Genomic DNA, 24,868 nt, shown 5'->3' with positions numbered 1-24,868 from the left:
ATTAACCACATGTTAATCAAAGCTCTCTTTCCCCCTCTTCTCCAGACTCTGTCAGGCCATAAGTGTTCGGTACGCAGTGTGTCGTTCTCTCCATCCTCCTCAGTCTCTCTCCTCTGTTCGGGGGCGTTGGATGGAGAGATGAGGTTGTGGTCGGTTCCTGGCTCGTCCTGTGTGTGGCGCTCTCGTGCTCACCGCGGCTCCACCGAAGCTCTTCACTTCCTGCGTGATGGAGAGTCACTGCTCAGTGCTGGATACGACGGCATAGTGAGGGGACACACACACTCACACACACACTCACACACACTCACAGACACGCACACACACAGTAAAAGTGTGTATTACTGCTATACATTAAATTTGTGTGTGTGTGTGTGTTTCAGGTCCAGCTGTGGTCTGGAGGTCTCGGGCGCTCGGTTTCTGTGTTGGGGGAGGAAAAGGTACTTCACGTGTTAATGAGAGAAAATACTGAGTGTCCAGGAACAGGATGAGCTCTCTGTCTGTCTCTCTGTCTGTCTCTCTGTCTGTCTCTCTGTCTGTCTCTCTGTCTTTCTATCTATCTGTCTCTCTGTCTCTCTGTCTTTCTGTCTCTCTGTCTTTCTATCTGTCTGTCTGTCTGTCTGTCTGTCTGTCTCTGTCTCCTTGTTCCTGTCTGTCTGTGGATTATGACGATGATGGTGATGATGATGGTGATGATGATGATGAACTCCTCCATTACAGAAGCAGTTGAAATCCTCGGGGTCCAGACACGTGGTGGTGTCTGAAGATGCAGCTCTCTGTGTGGCTGTGAACGGTCCCTACGCCGCTGTGGGTTACCATGGAAACGGACTTAAACTCTACAATATACAGTCAGGTACAATTTAATTTCAACCATAAACTATTCTGGGTTTTACGTGAGTGATTTTTTTTTACACGTTAAAAATGTTGAAAAGCTAAACTATAACCTTTACACATATAAAGCGACAACGCTTTAGTTTGTTTACCAGATGAGTTTTAATTGATTTGATTCTGATTTTACATTTATTTAAGACACAGCAAAATTATAATTATTTATTTGACTTTTGCAAAGAGTCCACATTGTTTCTGGATTTTGAGTGGGTCAAAATCTATATGTTAATAAAAAATTAAATGTGCCAAAATTCACATTTTTAAACAAGCTGACTGTCATCAGCAGCACTATGACTTTTGCCTTTGTATTTACTTTCGTTTCATTTCATTTAGATTTAGATATGTAGGTTATGTGAGAAAGAGGGTCTTTATTTGCCTGTGTGTGTGTGTGTGTCGTAGGTGGCTGTGTGTGGTCCAGTGAGGACCTGCGTGTGTCCATGCTGTGTGTGCTCTGGCTGCAGGCTGCAGCAGACGATCTCCTGCTCTCTGGAGGTTTAGATCAGCGTCTGCGTCTGTGGAGGAAGCGGAGAGGACATGAGGACGCTCTGACACTTGCAGGAGTCTTTGGAGTCCAGAAGGGCGCTGTTCTCGCTCTGAATCAGAACTCCACTCACGTCGCCTCTGCGTCAGGTTAATACGACACGTCAACTCCAAACTCTGTAAACTTAGCAGTTGGTCAGTGTTCTGTAAAAATAATGATACTCTCAGAGAAACAAATCGTAGTATAACTTTCCCTACACCACAGCACTGTTAAATTCTGGATTTTGATTGATCAGAAGGTGTTGATTAATTTTCTGTAACAGCAGCTCTGACAGTAGTGCAGGTTTATATCAATGCGCTCGTTCTAACACATTATTGTTTCTATAGCAACAGCTCACTGGGACTTGTTTAGAGGATGCTCCAGATTACGGATTAAAAAATGTGTAATCATTGGTCTGTGAGGAGATGTTTTTTTTTTTATATTTATGGAAGGAGTCTTCAGTGTCAGTGCTTTGTAACAGTCAGAGGTAAAGCTGTAACTTTAAGATTTCAGACAACTTGGCATTTTCTCTGTAACATGACAAGCTGCGTGTTTTTGTCTAATTAACTTCAAGAGAGATAAAAAGGCTGGTAAGGGAACGATCGTTATAGCTGCTATAATGTAATTGAGAAAAGGAAAGTGTTTCGCTGATGTTTCACAACATTAAATGTAACTGTAAATGCTGTTTTAGGAAAATTCAACTTCAGGGTGGTCAGTAACTCTGTTTGATTACACCACTCTGTCGTTGATTATTTTCCCATAACAGCACGACACGGAGTGTTTCATTCCTTATATCATAACAGAATATTCTCACTTCAGCCACCTCTAAGGAAAAATGATCAGTGTTGAAGCTCACTGGTTTTCAATCCTGTGTTTGATCACACAGATGACTTCACGATCGCATTGTGGCTGAAGAGAGATTTGACCTCTGACCCCTGGGTTGAACCGAGAGCGGTGAGTGTTCTGAGGGGTCACAGTGGAGGCGTCACGTGTTTGGCCTTCAGTCCAAAAGGAGATCAGCTGCTGTCAGGAGGAAAAGACAAGGTACAGAAACATTTAAACACAATTCAGGACACACTGATTTTCTGTTCTCACACACACACACACACACACACACACACTTACATTAGGCTCTATTCCAAATGTGTTACCACCCAGAAGTTGATTATTTTCCTGTCCCCAGGTGTTTTATTCCTCTTATACCACACAATTTGCCAACAATAACCATTTTTTATTTATTAAAGAATGACATCATACTTTCTGTCTATTTGTTCATGTCAACACAAGTCAGTTTCTGATATTATTTATAGAGAAACCACAAAGTGTAAACTCCTCTGTCGTGAAGATGTCAGAAAACTTACAGCTTTACCTTTGACTGTTACAAAGTGCTGACCCTGGAGACTCCTTCCATAAATGTTAAATAACAGAAACCATCAGCATATCAGTGATTGCACACGTTTTTTAATACATTTATGTTCGTTCGTCCACTGTACAAGTTCCTGTAGAAACGATAACGTATTAGAACAAGCGCATTAATATAAACCTGTGATTTGCAGCTGCACTACTGTCAGCGCTGCTGTTATAGAAAATGAATCAACACCTTCTGACCAATCACAATCCAGAATCTAAGAGCACTGTGGTAGAGTTAATAAAAACAAGTTTCAAGTGGTAGCGTTTTTTTTTTTTTTTTCCTTTTTTTTTCCTTTTTTCTTTTTGCGTTGCACATCTCAACATGTATTTAACAATGATGTGCTTGTGTCAGGCTCTGATGGTGTGGAAGATAAACTCTTCTCCTCCGTCTGTCTCTCACTCTTTACCACACTGTCATGGTGACTGGATCACTGGATGCGCCTGGACTCCATCTGCTGTGGTGAGTGTGTGAAATTTTAAAACTCATTCCTGGGAAATTCAACACTTAAACTGTGCATTAAGCTCCAGAAGTATTGGCACCTTCCATAAAGTCACTTCATTTAAATTGTAAGGATATACTGAGTGCACTTTATTACTTATTATAACACCTTTATATAGCACATGTATAAACACTGAACAGTATATTTATAGAGTGATGTGTGTGTGTGTGTAAGCTTCAGAGGATAAATCATGTTAATTCAGTTTAATGTGTCTGTAGCTGAGCTGCTCTAATGACTGCAGACTGCGAATGTGGGACATACAGACAGGAAGTTGCATCAGAGAAGTCTCGACTGCATCCTCTGTGGCCACGCTGTGCTGCTGGGTGAGTCCAAAGGCGTGTCTCAAACAGTAATGTTTGAAAGAAGGCCACTGATCAACAGTTAGGTCTATAAGTGTTTGGACAGTGACACAATTTTATAATTTTGCCTCCGTACACCACCACAATGGATTTGAAATGAAGCAATCAAGATGTGTAGACTTTCAGCTTTTTAATTCAAGGGGTTTAACGAAAATCTTGCATTAACCGTTTAGGAATTACAGAGTCCCTCTATTTTCACAGGCTCAAAAGTAATTGGACAATTGACTGATAAGCAGTTTCATGGCCAGGCATGGCCTGTTTCCTCATTATTTCATGACACATTAAGGAGATAAAAGGTTGGGAGTTGATTCCAAGTGTTGAATTTGCATTTAGTAGTTGTTCATGGGAACTCTCACTATGCGGTCCAAAGAGGTGTTGATGCAAATGAGGGAGGCCATTATTAGGCTGAAAAAACAAAAGAGACCTATCAGAGATAGCAGAAACTTTAGGTGTGGCCAAATCAACAATTTGGTACATTCTTAAAAAGAAGGAATGCACTGGCACGCTCAGCAACACCAAAAGGCCTGGAAGACCACGGAAAACAACTAAAGTGGATGATCGCAGAATTCTATCCTTGTTGAAGAAAAACCCCTTCACAACATCTAGCCAAGTCTGGAACACTCTGGTGGAGGTAGGCATATCATTGTCAAAGTCTATAATCAAGAGACACCTTCATGAATGTAAATACAGATGGTTTACCGCAAGATGCAAACGGCTGGTAACGTTCAAGAAAAGAAAGGCCAGATTAGACTTTGCTAAAGGAAAAAAACTCCAAAAAAAAGCCTGAGCAGTTCTGATGCAAGATTAACTTGTACCAGAATGATGGGAAGAGAAGAGTATGGAGAAGGAAAGGAAGGGCTTATGATCCAAAGCATACCACATCATCTGTCGAACATGTGGAGACAGTGTTATGGCATGGGCATGTTTGGCTGCCAATGGAACTGGGTCACTGTCGTTTATTGATGATGTGACTGCTGATAGAAGTAGCAGGATGAATTCTGAAGTGTATAGAGCTATACTTTCTGCTCAGAGTCAGTCAAATGCTGTAAAACTGATAGGACGGATGAATAATGACAAAAAACGCACCGCGAAAGTAACCCAAGAGCTTCTTAAGGCAAAGAAATAAAATGTTCTTAAATGTTTGATGACCTCAACCCAATTGAGCTGCCAAAACTGAAGGCAGAAAGACCCACAAACAAGCAGAAACTGAAGGCAGCTGAGGTAAAGGCCTGGCAAAGTACCTCAAAAAAGGAAACTCAGCATTTGGTGATGTCCGTGGGTTCCAGACTTGAGGCAGTCATTGAGTGCAAATTATTTGCATCTAAGTAATAAAAATAATCCTAATATTTATGATTGTTAGTTTGTGAAAATGGAGGGACTCTGTAAAAATGGCTGCAATTCCTAAACTGTTAATGCAATATTTTTGCATCTTTAAACCCCTTGAATTAAAGCTGAAAGTCTACACTTCAATCAAAATTACAAAAAATTGTGTCACTGTCCATATACTTATAGACCTGACTGTATCTATCTGTCTATCAGTCTTGTGTCTGTTGTGTCTGTCTATCTGTTTGTCTTTCTGTATAACTCCCCATCTGTCTTAACCAACAAACAGATAAACATCCATCTTTTTATCTGTTTATCTATCTATCTATCTATCTATCTATCTATCTATCTTTGTCTGTCTTTTTGTCCATTTTTCTGTCCATCAGTCTGTTGTTTTGTCTACCTGTCTGTCTGTCTCTTTCAATCTGTCTATCTTTCTCTTTTCATCTATCTCTCCATCTGTATCTGTCTGCCTTTATATCTGTCTTTCTGTTTGTCTGACTTTCTGTTTAAATGTGTATCTATCTGCTGTTTTGTCTATCTTTGTCTTTCAAGCTGTATTTCTATTGGTCTGTCTTTCTATCTGTCTGTGTTTATATCTCCCTGTTTATCTGTCTCTGTCTTTCTATCTGTCTGTCTGTCTGTCTCTCTGTTTTTCTGTCCATCTATCTGACATGAGACAATATCTTCTACTCTTTGTCAACATTGTATTTTTATAGTATATAGATGTGCATAAATATATATATATTGTGTGTTTATGCGTGTGTTGGCTGCAGGAGGACTATGTGATGTTAGGTTGTGCTGACGGACAGCTGACAGTGTGGAAATCTGATTTAGGAGTGATTACAGAGATCAAGGCCCATCTTTCCCGCCTCCACCACACCACCATCATCTCTAAACCAGGTTTCACACACACACACACACACACACACACACACACACACAGTTAACACACAACAGACAGACTCAACAGGATGCTCTCGCTTTTCTGCAAGACACACGATATATATATCAGTTATTCACACACACACAGGTGTAGCAACTCATTCATTACCCGCTAATTCTCTGTGACACATGCTGCACCTTAAAAGATATCTGAAATTCCCACAAAATGATTATTTATTAGTTTCATGGCTGTATTTGCAGGACTGGTGAAGAATCCTGAGGACTTACTGATCGCTACAGCATCTGATGATGGATCTGTGAAGCTCTGGAAACCGCTGCAGGTAGAAACCATCTTTATATGCGACTCAGATACAATGACTAAACCTGGTCATGAAAAAAAAATCACTCACCTGTGCTGGAAACACAGGGTGATAGACAAGATCAATCTAAGGTTTATATTATTGCACTCATTCTAATGCGTTAATATTTCTGTAGTAACAGCTCATTCACAGGGACTTAACATAAATGGATTAAAACATGTGTAATCATTAATATAATCATTAACATGGTGAAGATTTCTGTAAGGAAACATTTATTTAACATCATTTTTATGGAAGGAGTTTGGCATGGTGACAGTAACCTTGCTTCTTCACACCCCACCCTGTCACTCAGTATTTTACTATCACTGCATAACACACAGTGGTTTATTCCTTACTTATGAGCTTTGCCGTTATCATATAATGCATCCATGACCTCTCTCTCTCTCTCTCTCTCTCTCTCTCTCTCTGTGTAGGTTGAGCACCGCAGCACTCTGGTAGGTCACAGTGGTGGTGTTCATGCTTTAGCGAGCAGCTCTGGTCCACACTTTCTCACTGTGTCTGAGGATCGCAGTCTCAGAGCCTGGAGCATTAATACAGGTCTGGAATCTCATCGTCATGTCTGTTATGTTCTGATATTCAGACACTGCATGTTGTACTCATTTCTACTTGAATAATTAAAAAAAAATAGCAACTTGCAGTCATTTTATGTAGCTTTCTTTAGTCCCCTTCTATATTAGTATTGTGTCTGTAGGGTGTTATCTTACTTTGTTCTTATCCCTTCTAAATATTAAAACATTTCCATACACATTTTTGTCTTGAACATGTCAGAATACATAAAGTTGCAGCTGTACCTCTGACTGTTACAAAGTGCTGACAGTGGAGTGTGTGTGTGTGTGTGTGTGTGTAGGTACGCCTCCCAGACAGATGGAGAGTGTGAGTGCCATGTGTTTCCTGGAGCTGCAGGATGTGCTGGTGTGTGGTTTCAGCTCAGGCAGACTGGAGATGTGGCAGCAGCTCAAACTCCTTTACTCCAATAAGGTGAATTTAACAATGTGCCATTTTCACAAATAACTTCACATCCCAAACCCCATGTGTCGCATCATCATTATGGGTCGTTTTCAGAGTCTGCTACTACTTTTCAGATGTCACATGGGGAAAGTTCCTCAGTATTCAGAGTTGGGTTAGACACCTGCTTAAGTGGATTTTCTGTCTGTTTTTTCACATTATTAAAATCACCTGTGTGTAGTTCATGCCTCTGAGCTTACCAGATTATTATCTTGACTATTTAAGTGTCTGAGAAGTTTTTTTTTTTTTTTTTTTCCCTTAAACTAGCGTCTAGATCGCTGCCTTTAAACACATTCACTTTATGCTTCAGGGGATAGAAAATGTGGACTGATGAAGCAGGCAGATAGACAGAATGAACTAAATAGACAGACAGATAGATAGACTGATCTAAAGAAACAAACATACAGATGGAGAGGTACCTAGATAGATACTATCTGTTTGTCTGTCTTTCTTTCTGTGTGTCTATCTACCTGTCTGTCTTTCAATTTATCTATTTTTCTATCTGCCGGTCTTTCTGATATGAGACAGTATCTTCACCTTTTTGTTAATATTGTCTTTTTATAGTATGTGGATATGTATAAAGAGGTCTCTTTCTGTGTGTGTGTGTGTGTGTGTGTGTAGCTGAGTGAAAGCTGTATCACTGCAGTAAGCAGTTTGCCGGACGAGCAGTTAGCTGTGGGCTGCAGTGACACTTCAGTGAGTGTGTGGAAGCTGGAGAGAGACTCACAGCAGTGTATCACAGGGTAATAACACACACACACACACACACACACACACACACACACACACACCAGCATAATAATAATACTAATAATAATACATTTTTATAGAGCATTTTTGGTACATGTTGTAGCTAAAAGTGCCGTTCAGTCAAATATAGGCGCGTAAAGAGCTAAAACTAAACAAATATAGTACAACAGAATGAAATGTACATAGAATAAAATAAAAAAATCAAAGAATTTTTAATGTAAGAGATATTAAATAAGTAACTAAAATAAATTGACACTATAAAAACCCAAACAGAGAAAGTATTTTTAATGAAATGACATATTTAAAAGATATGTTTAATAAATGCACTTATAAATTGACTATTTTTTTGACTTGTAAATTTTAGTATTTTACTTTTTTTCTTTTCATTTCAGTCTTTCTAAAGTTTCCTCGTTCACTCTGAAGAGCAGCGTGATGTTTCTGCACTACTGCACCACTCTGCTGGGAGTGTGTGTGGACTCCACCATCATCGATGTCTTTCCAACTGTACGTGGAAAACACAGAAAAGTTCAGGAGTAAGCAAGCATACACACGCATGCTCACACACACACACACACACACACACACACACATTTTGCACCATCAAGTAGGCTTAGCATCAGTTCCTATATAAATATGTGCAGTTAAAGAGATTTGACTTTAAGACTGTATTTACATTGTTACATCGTGGATCGTGACAGACAGTACCGATTTTCACACAGATCTGAGTTTCTGTTGTGTCTGTATTTATACAGTACCGTGCAAAAGTCTTAGGCACATGTAAAAGAAATGCTTTAAAGCCTTCAAAATTAATGAAATTAAACCTTTCTACACACAGAAAACAGCTATAAAGAGCAATGAAGAGTAATAAACTAAACTAAGTGAATGTTTGGTGAGAGGACACTTTGCTTTTTAAAAACGCATCAGCAGTCTCATGTACTTTATGCAGTTTTATAAGGAAGTTGGCTGAACGGTTGTTCTGAGCATCTTGGAGAATCTGCTGCAGTTCTTCTGGAGACTCTGACTTTCACACTCGCTTCTGTTTTTGCAGATAAATCTCAACAGACTTACTGTCTTTACTGATATACAGACATTTTTCTGTAACATTAAATTTTTTGTTGGAAAAGCATTGTTGGGAAATGTATGTTTTTTTTTTACTGACTCAGTATTGCATAAAATTAACATCTATAACAAAATTTTATGTGCAAAATGTATTGTGCCTAAGACTTTTGCACAATACTGTATATAAGGCCTGAACCATATCCGATTCCTGTGTTTACGCCAAAATGCACTCATCCATGATTGTAAAAAGGATGCGTGATTAATAGCTTCCCACTGTGATTATTGTGCTCTTTAGCCTCTTTGCATTTTGCCTCAAGGCCTAACGTCCTCATAGACAGCCCGGCTAAATAGTGGACCAAAAATGAACCTTGTGAGACGCCATATTGTACGCAGACAGGTTTCTTTTTCTCGTTTTTGAGAATGATGATTTCCTCACACTGAATTGTTGTCATCTCAGTTGGCAGCATATGCATGTGTTGGGAATTGACGGAAATGGTGAAAACGGCCTGTGGCTGTTGAGACAAGGACACGACATGATTAAACTGGCCTACCTGGTTAGTGAACACACACACCCACACACACACTCTCACTTGCTGACACTCTACACCAGTATGCTACACTAATACATATTTACTGCAGCTGAGTACAAAAGTTTGCACACCCCTTTAATAAGGTACCTCTAGTTTACACTTGAACAACAAAACAGATTTCCACGTTCGTTTGATGGTGTTTTACGACACACAGCCAAAATGTTACAGCAGCTGGGTGTCAGAAGTCATCTTTATCAGCAACCTTAAATGTTTTTTTATGTTTTTATTGTTTTTAACGTTATTAGAATTGTCAATTTGTGATCACTTTATTAAGTCTTATGTAAGGGGTGAAAAGCTCAAACTCTCAAAAGTATCGATAACAAAACAAACAGATCATGAGGTGAATGTGAAATAGAATACACACGCTTACACCACAGCACTGCTGAATTCTGGATTGTGATTGGTCAGAAAGTGTTGATTAATTTTCTATAACAGCAGCTCTGACAGTAGTACGGCTGCAAATCACAGGTTTATATTAATGCATTATATTAACGATATGTTATCGCTTCTATAGCAACAGCTCATTCACAGGGATGTGTACAGAGGACGCTCTGCGTAAATGAATTAAAAACCTGTGTAATTGTTGATGTGGTGAAGTTTCCTGTAAGGAGACGTTTATTCCGTGTTTATGGAAGGAGTCTCCAGTGTCAGCGCTTTGTAACAGTCAGAGGTAAAACTGTAACTAAGTTTTCTGACATTTTCAGGACAGAGGAGTTTACACTTTTGCGGTTTCTCTGAAACATGACAAGCTGCGTTCTCTGCGTTTTTGTCTTATTGAATCCGAAAGAGAGAAAAAGGAGAGGCTGGTGAGGGAACAACTGTTTATAGTGAGATCAGGAAATAACTTGTTTCCTTTAATGTAACTATAAACAGAAAAAAGTATAACATGCCATACTTTAACAAATTAAAAATATCTGCTGTTGTATAAGAGGAATAAAACACTACAGGACATGCTGTTAGAGGAAAATAACCAACTTTGGGGTGGTAACAGTAACACTTCCTTTATTACACCACTTGGTTGTTGATTATTTTACTATAAGAGCATGATGCAGAATGTTTTATTCCTTAGGTATTTCACTATTAATATAATAAAACACATTATAACGATAAAGGAACATCTGTGAAACCTAACACATGTTAAATGTCTTATTGGGTTCATCACTAGAAATAAGGGTGTACAGACTTTTGCACTTAACAGCATACATTCCTACCACATGTAAATACTAGGCTGATATGAAACGTTTAAACGATGATAATTGGCCAAAGTTTTACACGATTTAAAATTGTGAATGAACCTCTGCAGTGTCTCATTCAGGATTCAGAGTTATTTATCCTTTTGTTTGTAGCACACTCGTTACAGAGGAGGAGAAAGTGACAGAGGAGGAAGAAAAAGACAAAACAGAAAAGAAGGATCAGAAGGATGGCTGTGGTTGGACACAAACGCCAGCCTGAAGTCAGGTGTTGATCAGACACAGGAGGAGGAGGGGGAGGAAGACCATCATCATCAGGAGGAAGACCATCATCATCAGGAGGAAGAAACGGAGGAAGAATGCGAGAACAGGAAGTACAGCATCACGGCTGCTGCTTTACACGACGGTGTGTTTTTCATTTCACGCACGAAAGCATAGCCATGAGTGCTTATCATTATTTTCATCATAAATTTATTTAAATAATATTTAATAATGTAGTTGTGGTGAAACACAAACTGATTATTCATCAGTTCGTGATTTATTTGATAAGCTGCTGCATCAGCGTTTAAATTTAGTGTAAAATTAGTATGACTAGCACTAAACTAGTGACTCATTTTAATTTAGTAAAAATATACAAGTTGTGAAAATGTGCACGATTTTGTATAAATTTGCATCTCACATACAGCATCTTGTGAACATTTACATGTTGTTAGTAAAAAGAACTTGTCACTTTTTTAGTACATAAAATGGTACTTTATAAATCTAGTAAAAGAGAATTACATATCATTAGTAAAAGAATGTCATAATTTAAAATTGACATGTCATTAGTTTAGTGTAAAAAAAAAAAAAGGAATTGTATTAATTTAGTGAAAACATGCATGATATTTTCCTTGATATTGGGTTTTTCTTTTATCGTATATTTGATACAAAGTGTGATGTGCTTTCAGTAAATAGAAATTACGTGTTTACAAGTAAATTCTTAAGAGTTTTTTGGTATTGTGCCTCTGAGAGAACACTTGAAGGTTTTTACGGAGAGTCCTACAATGGAGTGTTTCTTTCTTAGTAAGGGTTCCAAGTAGAACCTGTTCAGAGGATAATAACCCTTAATTATCCTGTGAACTCTTACACAATGAGCTGCTGAATGTTAATCTCCTGACAGTTTCGAGGTGTTCAGCAGAAAATAATGAGCAATAATTTAGAGTTTGTTCTGCACACATGCAAAGTTAATATATACACTCTTAGAATAAAGGGCTCTTCAAGGGTTCATTGCATAATTAAGTGTTCTTAGTTACCAAAAAAGGGTTCTCCTTGGAACCTTTCTGATTATTTTATTAGATTAGAGCTTTTTTTTTTGTAAGAAAGTATGTTTATTATTGTTTATTGCAGATATGACAAAAACTCTATTGTGTTTCTCCATTTCTTTCAATTGCGAGTGTTCCAGATTCCTCTGGGGAAAAAAAAATTAATTTTAATTCCTTCACTTCAGTGAATACTGAATACTGTGAGTGAGTGCGTATTGGAGATTAGGGTTTGTGTTGCGCAGTGCCGGTCTTTATGCCACCGTGAACACACACTAACAGGACACATGCTGAGACATTCTCTGTTTTATTGTTTTATCCACAGGACTGATTGTATGTGGAGATTCAAAGGGTCACATGTGGTTTAATCAGATGCCGACCCTGAGCTCGTGGACCCCAAGGAAACCTGTGAGTCTGACTCTTGTCCATGTTGTGCAAATTTCTCATATTTTAGCTTTTCACTGAAGTTTTACTCAACAAACTGCATCATTAACTTTTAATTATTTAAACAGGCTCTTTGTTACTGTGCCTTTAAGACCTGCCTTGATTTGATTACCTATCCTCTGTGACTTACATATGTGTGTGTACATGGTAGTGATGTCATAACCCTAGAGGTGTGTTTTGTAACTTTACATAGTCAAATTTTTCAGTCTTACTTTAAAAAAGAGAGAAAATCCAGGAATTTTCCACAATATACAGTACGTAGGTCCATTACTGGATTGCAGACTGCTGATTTATGTTGTGCTGTTATAGGAAAATAATCAGCAACAGGGAAACTTAAAGCTACAGCTTTACTTCTGACTGTTATTGTCAGGACCAGAGTGGGATTCAAACCCAGGATCTCTAGGTACAGAGTAGGTTGAATAGTTTAATTGGGGAAGAGCAAAAAATGACAAGGAATGTCAGCAGGGTGACTTGTAGCAAAAGTCAAAAAATCCAAAAGGGAAAAAACCAGGCAAGCAAAAAACTCAAACAATGCAACACTCATAAGACATCAAAAATAAAACACAAAAAACAGGGCAAAAGATCCAAGGCAGGATTTTATCAGTCACAGTCCATAAAAAAACTAGCAAGGTAGTCATACATTTGAGGACTTTCAAAAGCAGAAAGCAGGGCAGAGACTTACACAGGGCCAAAACCAAGGCAGAGACTGAGCAAAGACTAACAAACAGGGCAACTTAAGTACACAGGAAAATGAGACACAGCTGAAACACATTAACTAGTCTGGAGCTCTAATAGAAAGTCCTCAGGGTCGCCATCAGGTGGCCAAAAAGCAGAATACAGTCTGAAACCTGATAGTTATAAAGCACTGACACTGGAGGCTCCTTCCAATGTAATATAAACCTGTGATTTGCACTACTGTCAGAGCTGCTGTTATAGAAAATAAATCAGCACCTTCTGACAGATCAGTGGACTGTGGTGTAAATATATAGAGTGGAGGAGTTTGAAGTTACTGAACCTACGCTGAAGTAAATGTGATGTGAATTCTGCAGGCGCACGGTGACAGGATCAGTGTGCTGCGTCTCACAGAGAGCATCATCATCTCAGCCTCGTACGACAAGACCATCAAACTGTGGGACAGAAACACAAAGAAACAGGTGTGTGTGTTTCTGTGGGTGTGTGTGTGTGTGTGTGTGTGTGTTGTGTTTAATTCGCTCGTCTCTCTCTCTCTCTCTCTCTCTCTCTCTCTCTATCAGTTGGGTTTGTTTGTGTGTGGCGCTCCGGTCGAGGTGCTGCAGGTGAACCCAAATGACCCGAGTCAGCTAGTGTGTGGAGACGCACTGGGGAAGATCTACTTCCTGTCCTGGAAAGGATGATTAACACCTCCACACTGCACATACATCAGTAGCAGCAGTTTAACTTTCAACACTCTGAGTTCTGAATTCATCACTTTACCACTTTGAGCAAGTGCAGTTTGGTGCAAATTTGTTTTAACACACTGAATGTTCACAAGTAACCACTACACAAGTGCACTGTAACACTATGTTCTTATTCACGTAGCCCTGAACATGTTATTTTAAACTTTTAACACAATCCTGAGAAACATGGCCTGGTAACATCTCTGTATTTTTACCTTCATTAATAATGCCAAATATGAATATGCATGATATGCAAATTAGACCCACTCCCATGTCCTCCTGCCTTCTCAGATCACTGGCTGTGTTTTGGCATGTTATATTAAGGTTATGGTCATAAATGCTTTAATTAAATATGCTTTATTGTTGCATGATGATTATAATATTGTCTAATGAGTTGATTTAAAGGTAAAAGGTGGAAATCTTAATGGGATACAGCAATTGATTTGCTGCACTTCAAGAATAAAGCTCTTCACCACGAGTGCCACAATGAAATTATACTTTATTTTAAAAGTAATTTTGCTCGATTTGTACTTTGATTTTTGGGATAAATTACTGAATAACACTTCAAGAAGGTGTGGTTAGAAAGTATGTAATAGCTGATTTATTCTGTCAAAAGCCTCAATAAAGAATAATAAAAACACTGTGTTTATAAATGTCTAAAAGTGAAGATATAATCATAAAGCACTATAATGCATCAGGATTTATGTCAGTTAGGAGGTCTGAAATCACACAGGATGAAATTGCTGGTCAATTACTATCAACAGATTTCTCTTGATAAAATATTTTTTAGGAAATATCATGCAAGATATGACATCTAAAATAAAAGACGCAGCAGTTTCAGTAAGTTTTATTATTTCTGAACAAATAGTCTTTGCCTAAGCCAAAACTTGAATTTTTGAGACATTGTAAATTTTTTTGTATATCGGTACAAAAAATCTCCTAATAGTGCATACAGTTACTGTCTGATAACCCTTTTTTCCTAGAAAAATCCTACATTCTGCATTGAGATTATTTATGTAATTTATTAATCTGTAGAGTAGATGTGGTTGAAAAAAAATATATAGTGTTACAGTTCGAAATGAAATCTGTCACCTCGGTTTTAATTTTACAAAAGCACTTTTACTAACATTTAATTTGGATCACATAACCTCATAGTAGAGTAAAAATAACAAATCTTGAACCCGGGGTACAGAGGCTTAGTGAATGTGGTGTGGACTGTGTGGAGGAGCCTCATCGTGTCAGAGACGCTGTAGAAGGACAGAGTTCCTGCACTGTGATCCACATACACTCCTATTCTGGAGGACGCTGGACCTTGGAGCTCAGTCTTTTTGTCGTTGTGCCAGAAACAGAGAGAGGAAGAATAACACTGCAGACTCCAGGACTGCTTGGTGTAACCAAACCCACATTCATTACTCTCTCCTTTCCTCCTGATATCTTTATATGAGACTGAAATGTCCACACCCATACCATTCCACTCCACCTCCCAGTAACAGCGTCCATACACACTCTCCTTACACAACACCTGAGAACACGAATCGAATCTCTCTGGATGATCAGAGGACAGCTTGTCTGTCTTAATGCGAGTCACCGCTCTGTTCTTCTCAGACAGAATGAGCTGATGATGTGCTGTGTTGGGATCCAGAGTCAGATTAATGAAATCTAAAAAAATAAAATGTCCACAAGTTAAATGTTAATCACAAGATTTATGAAACAGTGCCTAGCATCTTATTCAAGCCTTAAAATTCATGATTCATCTGGATTACAAATGACACAGATTGTTCCAGGCAGTATTTTTGTCAGCAGATCTTAAAAAAAAAAATGCTGCTTCCGACTAGTACTTCATAGAACCACCTTTTGCTGCAATAACAGCTTTAAGTCTGCTGTGGTTAGTTCCTACCAGCTTTGCACGTTTGCATGTTGAGTCAAAAAACATGCATTTTCAAATTAAATACTGACAGGAAGAGTATGTGTATTTATCATTTGTGTGAGAGACACCTGGCTGTGTTTCTGTCCTCTGAATGTTGCTTCATAAGAAATAATTTTTTAATATTACCCAATGTCAGTCATCATGTAAAAATTGATTAACAATACAGATATGTTCATGTGTCCTACACTTTCTCCCAAAGTCTCTACTTACTAAAAGTGTGTGTGTGTGTGTGTGTGTGTTTTACACATACACTGCAGAAAATCTTGTCTGCTCTTTGGTTCTGAGGGTAAAATCATCTGAACTGCTGCATCTGTGGAAACACAGAGACAAAATGGAGATGGAAAAATGATGTGGAAACAGTTTAAAGCATGAAAATGAAAAATTAGATTCCTCGCTGCCCTCAGACAGACAGCCCTCAGAGCCTCAACCAAATATTGGACAAAAATGTCTGAACATTAGGCAACATTTGAATATAAGAATCAGTGACTTTCAGTGACCTCAAAACTTTAAAACATGAGAACAAGCAATCACTTTTCCCAGGTTACGCTCTAATAATGTGTTTTTACTTTCTGATGGACTTCATGTAGGAATTAAGGCAGGATTCTAACTGCTGGTGAGGTGATTACAGTTTATCATTGTTTACTGCTGTTTATTTTCTGTTTAACTTGACCTCAGTTCTTAGCATATTTATAATAAGCATTTATGATATTCAGCAATATTAGTTTCTGGATTTGATTGAACTTATAAGGTCAATGTTAATCTATTGTTGTAAAGGTAGTCTTGTTCCTGCCTACTTCTTGTTCTCTAGTTCTTGTACTTCTCTAGTTCCTGTGACATGAATTCTTTACTGTGATGCCAAACAAATGTTTTCAGCAGGAAAAGTTCTCTTACCACGTGGATCGATTCTACTGAATTCCTCCTCACAGATTTCCTCGACTCGTTTTTTCAGATCTGAGAGAGATTTCCTCACTCCATCAAATGAGAGATGATGATTGACAGTGAATCTGGGTGAGACTTGACATCCAGGAGGAACACAGAGAGACGGGAAACTCTACAGAGAGGAAACACATAATAGAGATGGAGAAAAGTGTACAAGAGGAACGAATGAATCAGACACGACGACACACTTGTGATCTCAGACAAGAACATTTATTGTTGCTGTAATGAGCTTTTAGGAGGAAACTTTGTGAGGAACTGCAGCCTCTATAAATCAGACAGTTGTCACAGTGTGGGGATTGAACCCGGGTCTCTGGAGTGGTAGTCCAACACCGATCCACTAGGTTATTGGGGAATACAGACTCAAGTGCAGAGCAAAACAGGTAGTGTCCATAAGATTTATTAAAAGGTTCTAAACGCCAACACAGAAAAAACACCAAAAATAAGTCCAAACATGAATGCAAACAAATCCAAAGGGAAAATCCAAAACTCATTAACAGAGAGGCAGGCAGAAAATTCAGGAGACCAGGTAATCCAAACAAAAAGGCACAGAGTTTGCAACACAAAGGAAGACAAAGACTTAGCAAAGACATGGTCTTGAGACAGGGTTTAAATACACAAGCTAATAGATCACATGACAGGGAGACAATGAAGTACAGGTGAGCAAGGTAATTACAAGTCAACAACATAGAGAGTCATTTGACGACCTCTGGTGGTCAAAACTGTTCATTAGTGACAGGACCCCCCCCCTCTAAGAACGTCTCCTGAAGTTCCTAGGGGCAGTAGGATGATGAAGATGAAAGTCCTTTATAAGACACTTGTCTAGGATGTCCCGGGCATTCCTCAGGGCCATATCCCTCCCAGTCCACCAGATACTGGATCCCACCTCGAACCTGGCGAGAGTTCATCAGTCGGTGGCCTGTAAAGGCAGGTTGACCATCAATGATCTGGGGTGGAGGTGGGCTTTGGGGCGGGAGCCAGGGGGGAAGTGAGCACAGGTCGTAGCTGGGATACATGGAAGGCGGGGGTTGATCTTAAGGGAATGGGGCAGCTGGAGTCGATAGGTGATAGGGTTGACCTTGCGGATAACCTTGAAGGGGCCGACAAAACGGGGAGCAAGTTTGCGGGAGTCCACCCTCAAGGGGAGGTCTCTAGAAGATAGCCACACCCTCTGCCCAGGACGGAAACAACAGGATGGCCTGCGGCGATGGTTGGCTTGAGCCTGATTCCTCTTGGAAGTCCGCAGCAGGGCCTGCTGGGCCTTTTGCCAGGTCTTTTTGCAACGCCTGATGAGTGAAACGGAAGGCACACCGGCATCATCCTCTTGCTCAGGGAACTGGGGGGGCTGGAATCCAAACTGGCACTGAAAAGGTGACATCCCCGTAGCAGAGGACTGGAGAGTGTTGTGTGCATATTCCGCCCACAGAAGCTGAGAGCTCCAGGATGAAGGTTTGTCAGATTCCAGACTCCTAAGTGTGGTCTCCAGCTCCTGATTAATCCTTTCCGTCTGCCCATTAGATTGGGCATGGTAGCCAGAGGAGAGGCTGGCAGTGGCCCCAATAAGCTTGCAAAAGGCTCGCCATACACGGGAGGAGAACTGAGGACCTCGATCAGATACCATGTCCTGGGGAAGACCAAAAACTCGAAAAACATGCTCAATGACCAGTTCAGCTGTCTCAAATGCTGTAGGTAATTTAGGCAGAGGTATAAAACGGTAGGCCTTAGAGAACCTGTCCACAACAACTAAAATTACACTGTTACCTTTAGAGGTGGGCAGGCCTGTGATGAAGTCCAGCGAGAGATGGGACCAAGGGCGATTCGAGATGGGAAGAGGGTGCAGGAGACCTTGTGGTTGTTGTTGCTGATTCTTGCTCTGGACACACACGGAGCAGCTTGCCACAAACCCCTTCACATCGTTGGACATACCAGGCCACCAGAAATGTCTGTGGAGGAACTCATAAGTTCTTTGATACCCTGCAGGCCCTGCAGGACGAATAGGAGTCCTGCAGGGCCTGTTCCAGGATCTGAGTCAGTCTGAAGTGCCTGCTTGACCACTGCCTCAATTCCCCAGCAGATGTGTGCCACAATTCGGGATGGAGAGATGACTGGTTTGGTTTCACTCTCTTGACTGGAGTTATGTAACTGCCTTGAGAGAGCATCAGGCTTTTTGTTCTTCGTTCCGGGACAATATGAAATCAAAAGCGACTAAAAAATAGTCCCCATCTGGCCTGGCGGGGGTTCAGGCGCTTAGCTTGTTGGAGGTACTCCAGATTTTTATGATCCGTCCACACCAGGAATGGATGCTGGGCCCCTTCCAGCCAGTGTCTCCACTCTTCTAGGGCGAGCTTAACCGCCAACAACTCCCGATCTCCAACATCATATCGAGACTCAGTGGGAGTCAGGCGGTGAGAGAGGAAGGTACAAGGATGCAATTTGCCATCAGTAGAGCATTGGGAAAGAAAACAAACACCGCTGGGGCATTGGTCAATCCAAATGGCATTACTAGATACTCGTAATGGCGAGACGGGGTATTATAGGCCATTTTCCATTCATCCCCTTCATGGATTCTAACTAGATGGTACGCATTTTGTAGGTCTAATTTAGTAAAAATGGTGGCCCCCTGGAGTAAGTCAAATGCTGTGGACATCAGTGGCAAAGGATAACGATTACGGATGGTAATTTTATTAAGGCCCCTGTAATCAATACATGGTCGTAGACCGCCATCTTTCTTGCCGACACAGAAGAATCCAGACCCTGCTGGAGAAGTAGATGGACAAATGAACCCAGAAGCCAAGGCATCTCTTATATAAGTATCCATAGCCTTACGTTCAGGGAGCGAAAGTGAAAAGATCTGTCCCCGAGGAGGGCTGGTACCAGGTAAGAGTTCTATGGCACAGTCATAGGGTCTGTGGGGTGGGAGGGTGGATGCTCTTTTTTTTTTTACTAAAAACCTCCTTCAGGTCCAGATATTCAGCAGGAACATGGGTTAGCTCAGAGGGGTCTGGGGCTTTGGGCTTGAGGGAAGGACTAGCAAAAAGGCAGGTAGCATGGCAAGTGGGCCCCATTCTAAGATAGTGCCAGTGAGCCAGTCAATATGGGGGTTATGGTGGTTTAGCCAAGGGAACCCCAGGACCACAGGAAATTCAGGGGAATCAATAAGATGCAGGGATATTTCCGCCTGGTGATTCTCCACTTTAAGGCGTATCGGTGAAGTAGTGGAGGTCACAGTGCCTGAACCAAGAGGACGGCCATCCAACGCGGTGACAGACAGAGGGGTGTCAAGAACGACTCTCGGAATCTTGAGTTGTTCAGTAAGTCTGGCATCTATGAAGTTGCCTGCTGCACCAGAATCAACCAAGGCTTGACAAGAGTATACCTGTTCTCCCCAACTCCGGACAAGAGGCTCTGAAGTGACCAGGTTTGCCGCAGTAGATACAACACCTCTCTCTTCTGCAACAGTCCCTTTCAGCCTGAGATAGACAAGCTCGTCCAACTTGCATCAGTTCAGGTACCTCAGGAAGAGGTGTAGATGGGATCCCAGTCGAACCTGCAAGCTCATATGTCTTCTGGAGACTAGAACGGTCTCTGTGGTGTTCCCGAAGGTGGTTGTCCAGGTGTATGGCCTGAGAGATTAGGAGGTCTAGGTCATCAGGACAGTCCATAGAAGCTAAAGTGTCTTTCAAAACCTCGGACAGGCCGTTCAGAAAAGCAGAAATGAGTGCTGGCTCATTCCAGCCACTCTCCGCTGCAAGGGTGTGAAAGGAAATGGCATAATCCGCAACACTGTTCCTGCCCTGACGGAGCTGCAGCAGTTGCTTTGCTGTCTCCTGACCTGAGGAAGATTGGTCGAAAATCTTTTGAAATTTTTGATGTTGGCACATTCAGGACCTTGCTTTTTCCAAATAGCTGTTGCCCAGGCCAGGGCTTTGCCAGTTAGCAGTGTGATAATGTAGGCCATCTTGGACCTATCAGAGGAGTACGTCAAAGGTTGTAGTTCAAATGTCAGTTGACACTGGATTACAAATCCCTGGCATTTTCCCAGAGCTCCATCATACCTTTGGGGGGCTGGGAGGCGGGGCTCAGCCCCTAGAAGTTGCGCTGGAGCTGGGGGATCCTGTGGGACAGGCGTAGTAGGCAGCTGGTGGCGCCAAACTTCTCACAGTTTCAACTAGCTGTTTGGTCATGGCGTGCTAGTGTGTCCTGCTGGTTAGACAAGGCTTGGCAGTGTGAATCCATGGTGGAGCGAAAACTATTCGAGGCAGCCATGATATGCTCAAATTCTGCAGCTGACGCTCTGCCAGGGGGCATGGATGCTTCTGCTGAGTCTGCCATAGCTAAGTCTTTCTATCAAGGTGTGGGGATTGAACGCGGGTCGCTGGAGTGATAGTCCAACACCGATCCACTAGACTATTGGGGAATACAGACTCAAGTGCAGAGCAAAACAGGTAGTGTCCATAAGATTTATTAAAAGGTTCTAAAGGCCAACACAGAAAAAGCACCAAAAATAAGTCCAAACATGAAGGCAAACAAATCCAAAGGGAAAATCCAAAACTCATAACACAGAGGCAGGCAGAGGTTCAGGAGGTCAGGCAAATAAATCCAAAGAGAAAACCCAAAAATCATTAACAGAGAGGCAGGCAGAAAATTCAGGAGACCAGGTAATCCAAACAGTAACAAAAAGGCACAGAGTTTGCAACACAAAGGAAGACAAAGACTTAGCAAAGACATGCACTTGAGACGGGGTTTAAATACACAAGCTAATAGATCACATGACAGGGAGACGATGAGGTACAGGTGAGCAAGGTAATTACAAGTCAACAACATAGAGAGTCATTTGGCGACCTCTGGTGGTCAAAACTGTTCATTAGTGACAACAGTGAGTGTTACCTGGAGGAAGTGGATGTGATCGTGTGTGTGTGAAAGCTGCTCCAGCTCAGTGACTCTCCTCTTAAGATCAGCAATCTTCTGCTCCAGTTGCTTCAGGAGTCGTTCAGCTCGACTCAGTTCAGCTTCCTCCTGAGCTCTGATCAGCTTCTTCACCTCTAAGCGCTTTTTCTCCATGGTGCTGATCAGCTCAGTAAAGACCCTCTCACTGTCATCTACTGCTGCCTGTGAACGCATCTGTTAGAACACAGACAGACAGTCACACACACTCACACACAAAATAGTGTTATTTAAACAGCAAAGAGAGAGAGACAGCTGGTGTGTGTTTCTGTGTGTGTGTGTCTCTTTAAGGATCAACTCTTTCTCTTACAGCGACACCAAATTTTGTCCATAGTGTGTGTATGTGTATGTGTGTGTGTGTGTGTGTCTGTTTAGGAGAATATCTCTGCTCACTCCTCACCTTAATAGAGTCCATAGTCTGTTTCAGCTTCTGCACCTTTTTCCTCTTCTTCTGCATTGTCTGCTGGAATTTCATCTGCTTCTGCTTTAGCTCATTCTGAGACCAAATAAAACACATTTAATTATTTCTGCATCAGGAGCTCAGTGTGTCAATAATATCTGCAAATGCAAATATGACAAAAAAAAATGCAAATTCAAAGACTTAGTCAAAAACAGAGTAAACAAATCAGGCTAGGGTTAGACAACAACCAACAACCAGCACAAAACCAGCATAAAAAAACAGAGAACATTGAAGAGAACAAGAGTATCACTGGTGTATCATAGTTTAAAAAAAAAAAAAAAGAAATTCTCAACATGAATGAACTTGTGCACTTTTATGTACTGAGTTCTGGTTTTGTTTGAAAGTGGCGTCTGGGAGAAATAACAATGTTACTTCTGTTATAGATGTACATTACATTAAGGTATTCCAGAAATATTCACATAAATACACTGTGAATCCACTCGCATTCAGACAGATAAAATTCTTACTTTTTACCTGTAGACCATTCAGTGGAGTTATGAAATTACTGATGTTTGTGAGAAAGGCCGCGTCTGAAGCTGAGTTCTTCCTACATCGTCCTAATGAACTTGCTATAAAACTCTATCTCTCTCTCTCCACTAATGACAAGTTTCCGCATGACTAGGCTCTGCACCAACCACATCAAATGCAAACACTTATGTTCAATTGAAATTTGTAATATAAAAATGTCTAAAATAAAATGCATTAGAAACTACTACACAGAAAATAATATAAACAAGTAACACACCAATAAAACTGTTACAGAGCTTGAACACAGTCACGTGTACACGCTAGTTGTAAAATGCTGTTAAAAGGTTGTTGGGTGTTGGCTGTTCGAAGAACACTGACTAGTCTGACCTGTTTCACACTTCCTTACCAACAACCCACTGACTTCTAATAAAAATTCACTTCACAGTGAATAACAGCCATATAACCAAATCCAAGCAACTGAGTAGAAATTAAGACAGTACTAGAATTTGTATAAATATTTAATTGAAAAAAGTATAATGACATGCAGTTCTTACCTGTTTTTCAGTTCTTTCTGCTTTAGTTGAAACCGTATCGTGGCCTTTGTGTTCATCTATCATACACAAATAACAGATGAAGCTTTGGTCAGTACGACAGTAGATATCAATCAGTTTGTCGTGTTGAGAGCAGATCTTCTCTTGGAGCTCTGCACAGGCTTCCACTAATTTGTGCTTCTTAAAGGCAGGAGACTGATAGTGAGGTTGAAGATGATCTTCACAGTAGGAGGCCAGACACACCAGACAGGAATTAACAGCTTTGCGCTTTCTCCCAGTGCAGGAATCACACTCCACATCTCCAGGTCCAGCGTAACAGTGAGCAGGAGAAGCAGCTTGGTGTTCAGTCTTCTTCAGTTTTTCCACCACTTCAGCCAGCATGTTGTTACTGCGTAGAACAGGCCTTGGAGTGAAAGTCTTTCTACACTGGGGGCAGCTGTAGACGCCCTTCAGATCCTCCTGATCCCAGCGGCCATTAATACACACCTTACAGAAATTGTGGCCACAAGGAGTAGTCACTGGATCCTTCAGGAGAATAAGACACACTGGACAGTTAAACTGACCCTGATCCATTGAAATACTGGCCTCTGCCATTTTCTTGCACTCACACACAGAGAGAGAGAGAGGGAGAGAGAGAGAGAGAGAGGAATTTTGAGTTTCGTTTTCTCAAAAGAGAGCTTAGTGGTTCTGTGTGTGTAGGAGTGTAACAGAGAGAGCAGGCGTGGCCTTAAACTCACAGGAAGTTAATGCTTTAAAGGAAAGGTGTAGAGAATTTCTAAATTTAAATTAGCTTTTCTGTGATTTAAAGATTCATTAAAAATTCAAGATTTATTCATGACCACATATTACATTATTGAATGTGTTTTTGCATAATCTTTGGAATGTTTATGCATAAAAAGTAATTGACAGGACATCATTATTATGGTGCTGACTCAGTTATCAACAAAAATGGCACAAAAGTTTTTAAAATGTATCCTTGGAGCTGATCCGAGCATCATCAATACTGAAATTCCTCAGTATAGCACTTAAAACATTTTTTCATGCATGCTAACTTGCATGCTAACTTGCCTGATCTGGGGCAGTGTTAAAGTTGTGGGCTTGTTATTCAGATAAACCATCCTGTGAGAAATTATATTGTGTATTGTTGGAAGCAGGATGCAGCCTACCTAAACATGTATGGTTTTTTGAGTGTGTGTCTGCTACTGTAGCCATGCCTCTTTATCTAAAATTGCCTCTACCTAAGTTTTTTATGTGTAGTGCATGATTTTGGTCAAATTTGGAAGCACTGTAGCTTTTTCACTTTAGCTGACAAAGCCATCTTGCATGGACAGCTGATCTCTAATTTGGTAGATGTGATTCAGTTGTTCTAAGCTCACTGTATAAAATGTCGAGCTCACTCATCTGCCACAGACCTGGATTTCCTCGGCAATGCAAGAGCAAAAGCTGCGCACTAAATGTGTGGTTTGGATGCCAAAACAATAATTAGGTGCTTACTGAAAGACATGATTCCAAGACTGGAAGTCAGTTATGCATAGGTCCACATAATTTATATTATCAATTTTTTTTATC

General features: G+C 40.6%; 2 protein-coding genes across 5 annotated transcripts in view; one reads left to right on the top strand and one right to left on the bottom strand.

Annotated features, from left to right (window-relative positions):
* The window catches only part of tep1 (telomerase-associated protein 1), a 48,387-nt gene extending 33,736 nt beyond the window's left edge, over positions 1-14,651 (top strand). For all 4 annotated transcript variants that reach the window (XM_053239757.1, XM_053239758.1, XM_034310406.2 and 1 more), the window contains exons 39-56: positions 46-264; positions 381-437; positions 718-850; positions 1,285-1,515; positions 2,292-2,449; positions 3,168-3,275; positions 3,534-3,638; positions 5,774-5,900; positions 6,144-6,223; positions 6,676-6,799; positions 7,110-7,240; positions 7,889-8,010; positions 8,410-8,550; positions 9,534-9,630; positions 11,013-11,262; positions 12,480-12,562; positions 13,648-13,752; positions 13,852-14,651. In XM_053239757.1, coding sequence (XP_053095732.1) covers positions 46-264; positions 381-437; positions 718-850; positions 1,285-1,515; positions 2,292-2,449; positions 3,168-3,275; positions 3,534-3,638; positions 5,774-5,900; positions 6,144-6,223; positions 6,676-6,799; positions 7,110-7,240; positions 7,889-8,010; positions 8,410-8,550; positions 9,534-9,630; positions 11,013-11,262; positions 12,480-12,562; positions 13,648-13,752; positions 13,852-13,971 — 2,391 coding nt within the window. In that variant the 3' untranslated portion in view covers positions 13,972-14,651. The remainder of the gene's footprint in view (positions 1-45; positions 265-380; positions 438-717; positions 851-1,284; positions 1,516-2,291; positions 2,450-3,167; positions 3,276-3,533; positions 3,639-5,773; positions 5,901-6,143; positions 6,224-6,675; positions 6,800-7,109; positions 7,241-7,888; positions 8,011-8,409; positions 8,551-9,533; positions 9,631-11,012; positions 11,263-12,479; positions 12,563-13,647; positions 13,753-13,851) is intronic.
* On the bottom strand, positions 14,646-23,990 carry LOC117599024 (tripartite motif-containing protein 16-like). The gene is made up of 6 exons (XM_053239759.1): positions 23,303-23,990; positions 22,221-22,316; positions 21,764-21,997; positions 16,832-16,991; positions 16,191-16,250; positions 14,646-15,672 (listed from the first exon to the last, which is right to left on the bottom strand). The coding sequence occupies exons 1-6, from the start codon at positions 23,891-23,893 to the stop codon at positions 15,143-15,145; spliced, it is 1,671 nt and encodes a 556-aa protein (XP_053095734.1). The 5' UTR covers positions 23,894-23,990; the 3' UTR covers positions 14,646-15,142.
* Between the last annotated feature and the right edge of the window lie 878 nt (positions 23,991-24,868).

Source organism: Pangasianodon hypophthalmus, chromosome 14 (assembly GCF_027358585.1).
Source record: "Pangasianodon hypophthalmus isolate fPanHyp1 chromosome 14, fPanHyp1.pri, whole genome shotgun sequence".
Classification (NCBI taxonomy): domain Eukaryota; kingdom Metazoa; phylum Chordata; class Actinopteri; order Siluriformes; family Pangasiidae; genus Pangasianodon; species Pangasianodon hypophthalmus.
This window is presented reverse-complemented; position numbering and strand designations above follow the sequence as displayed.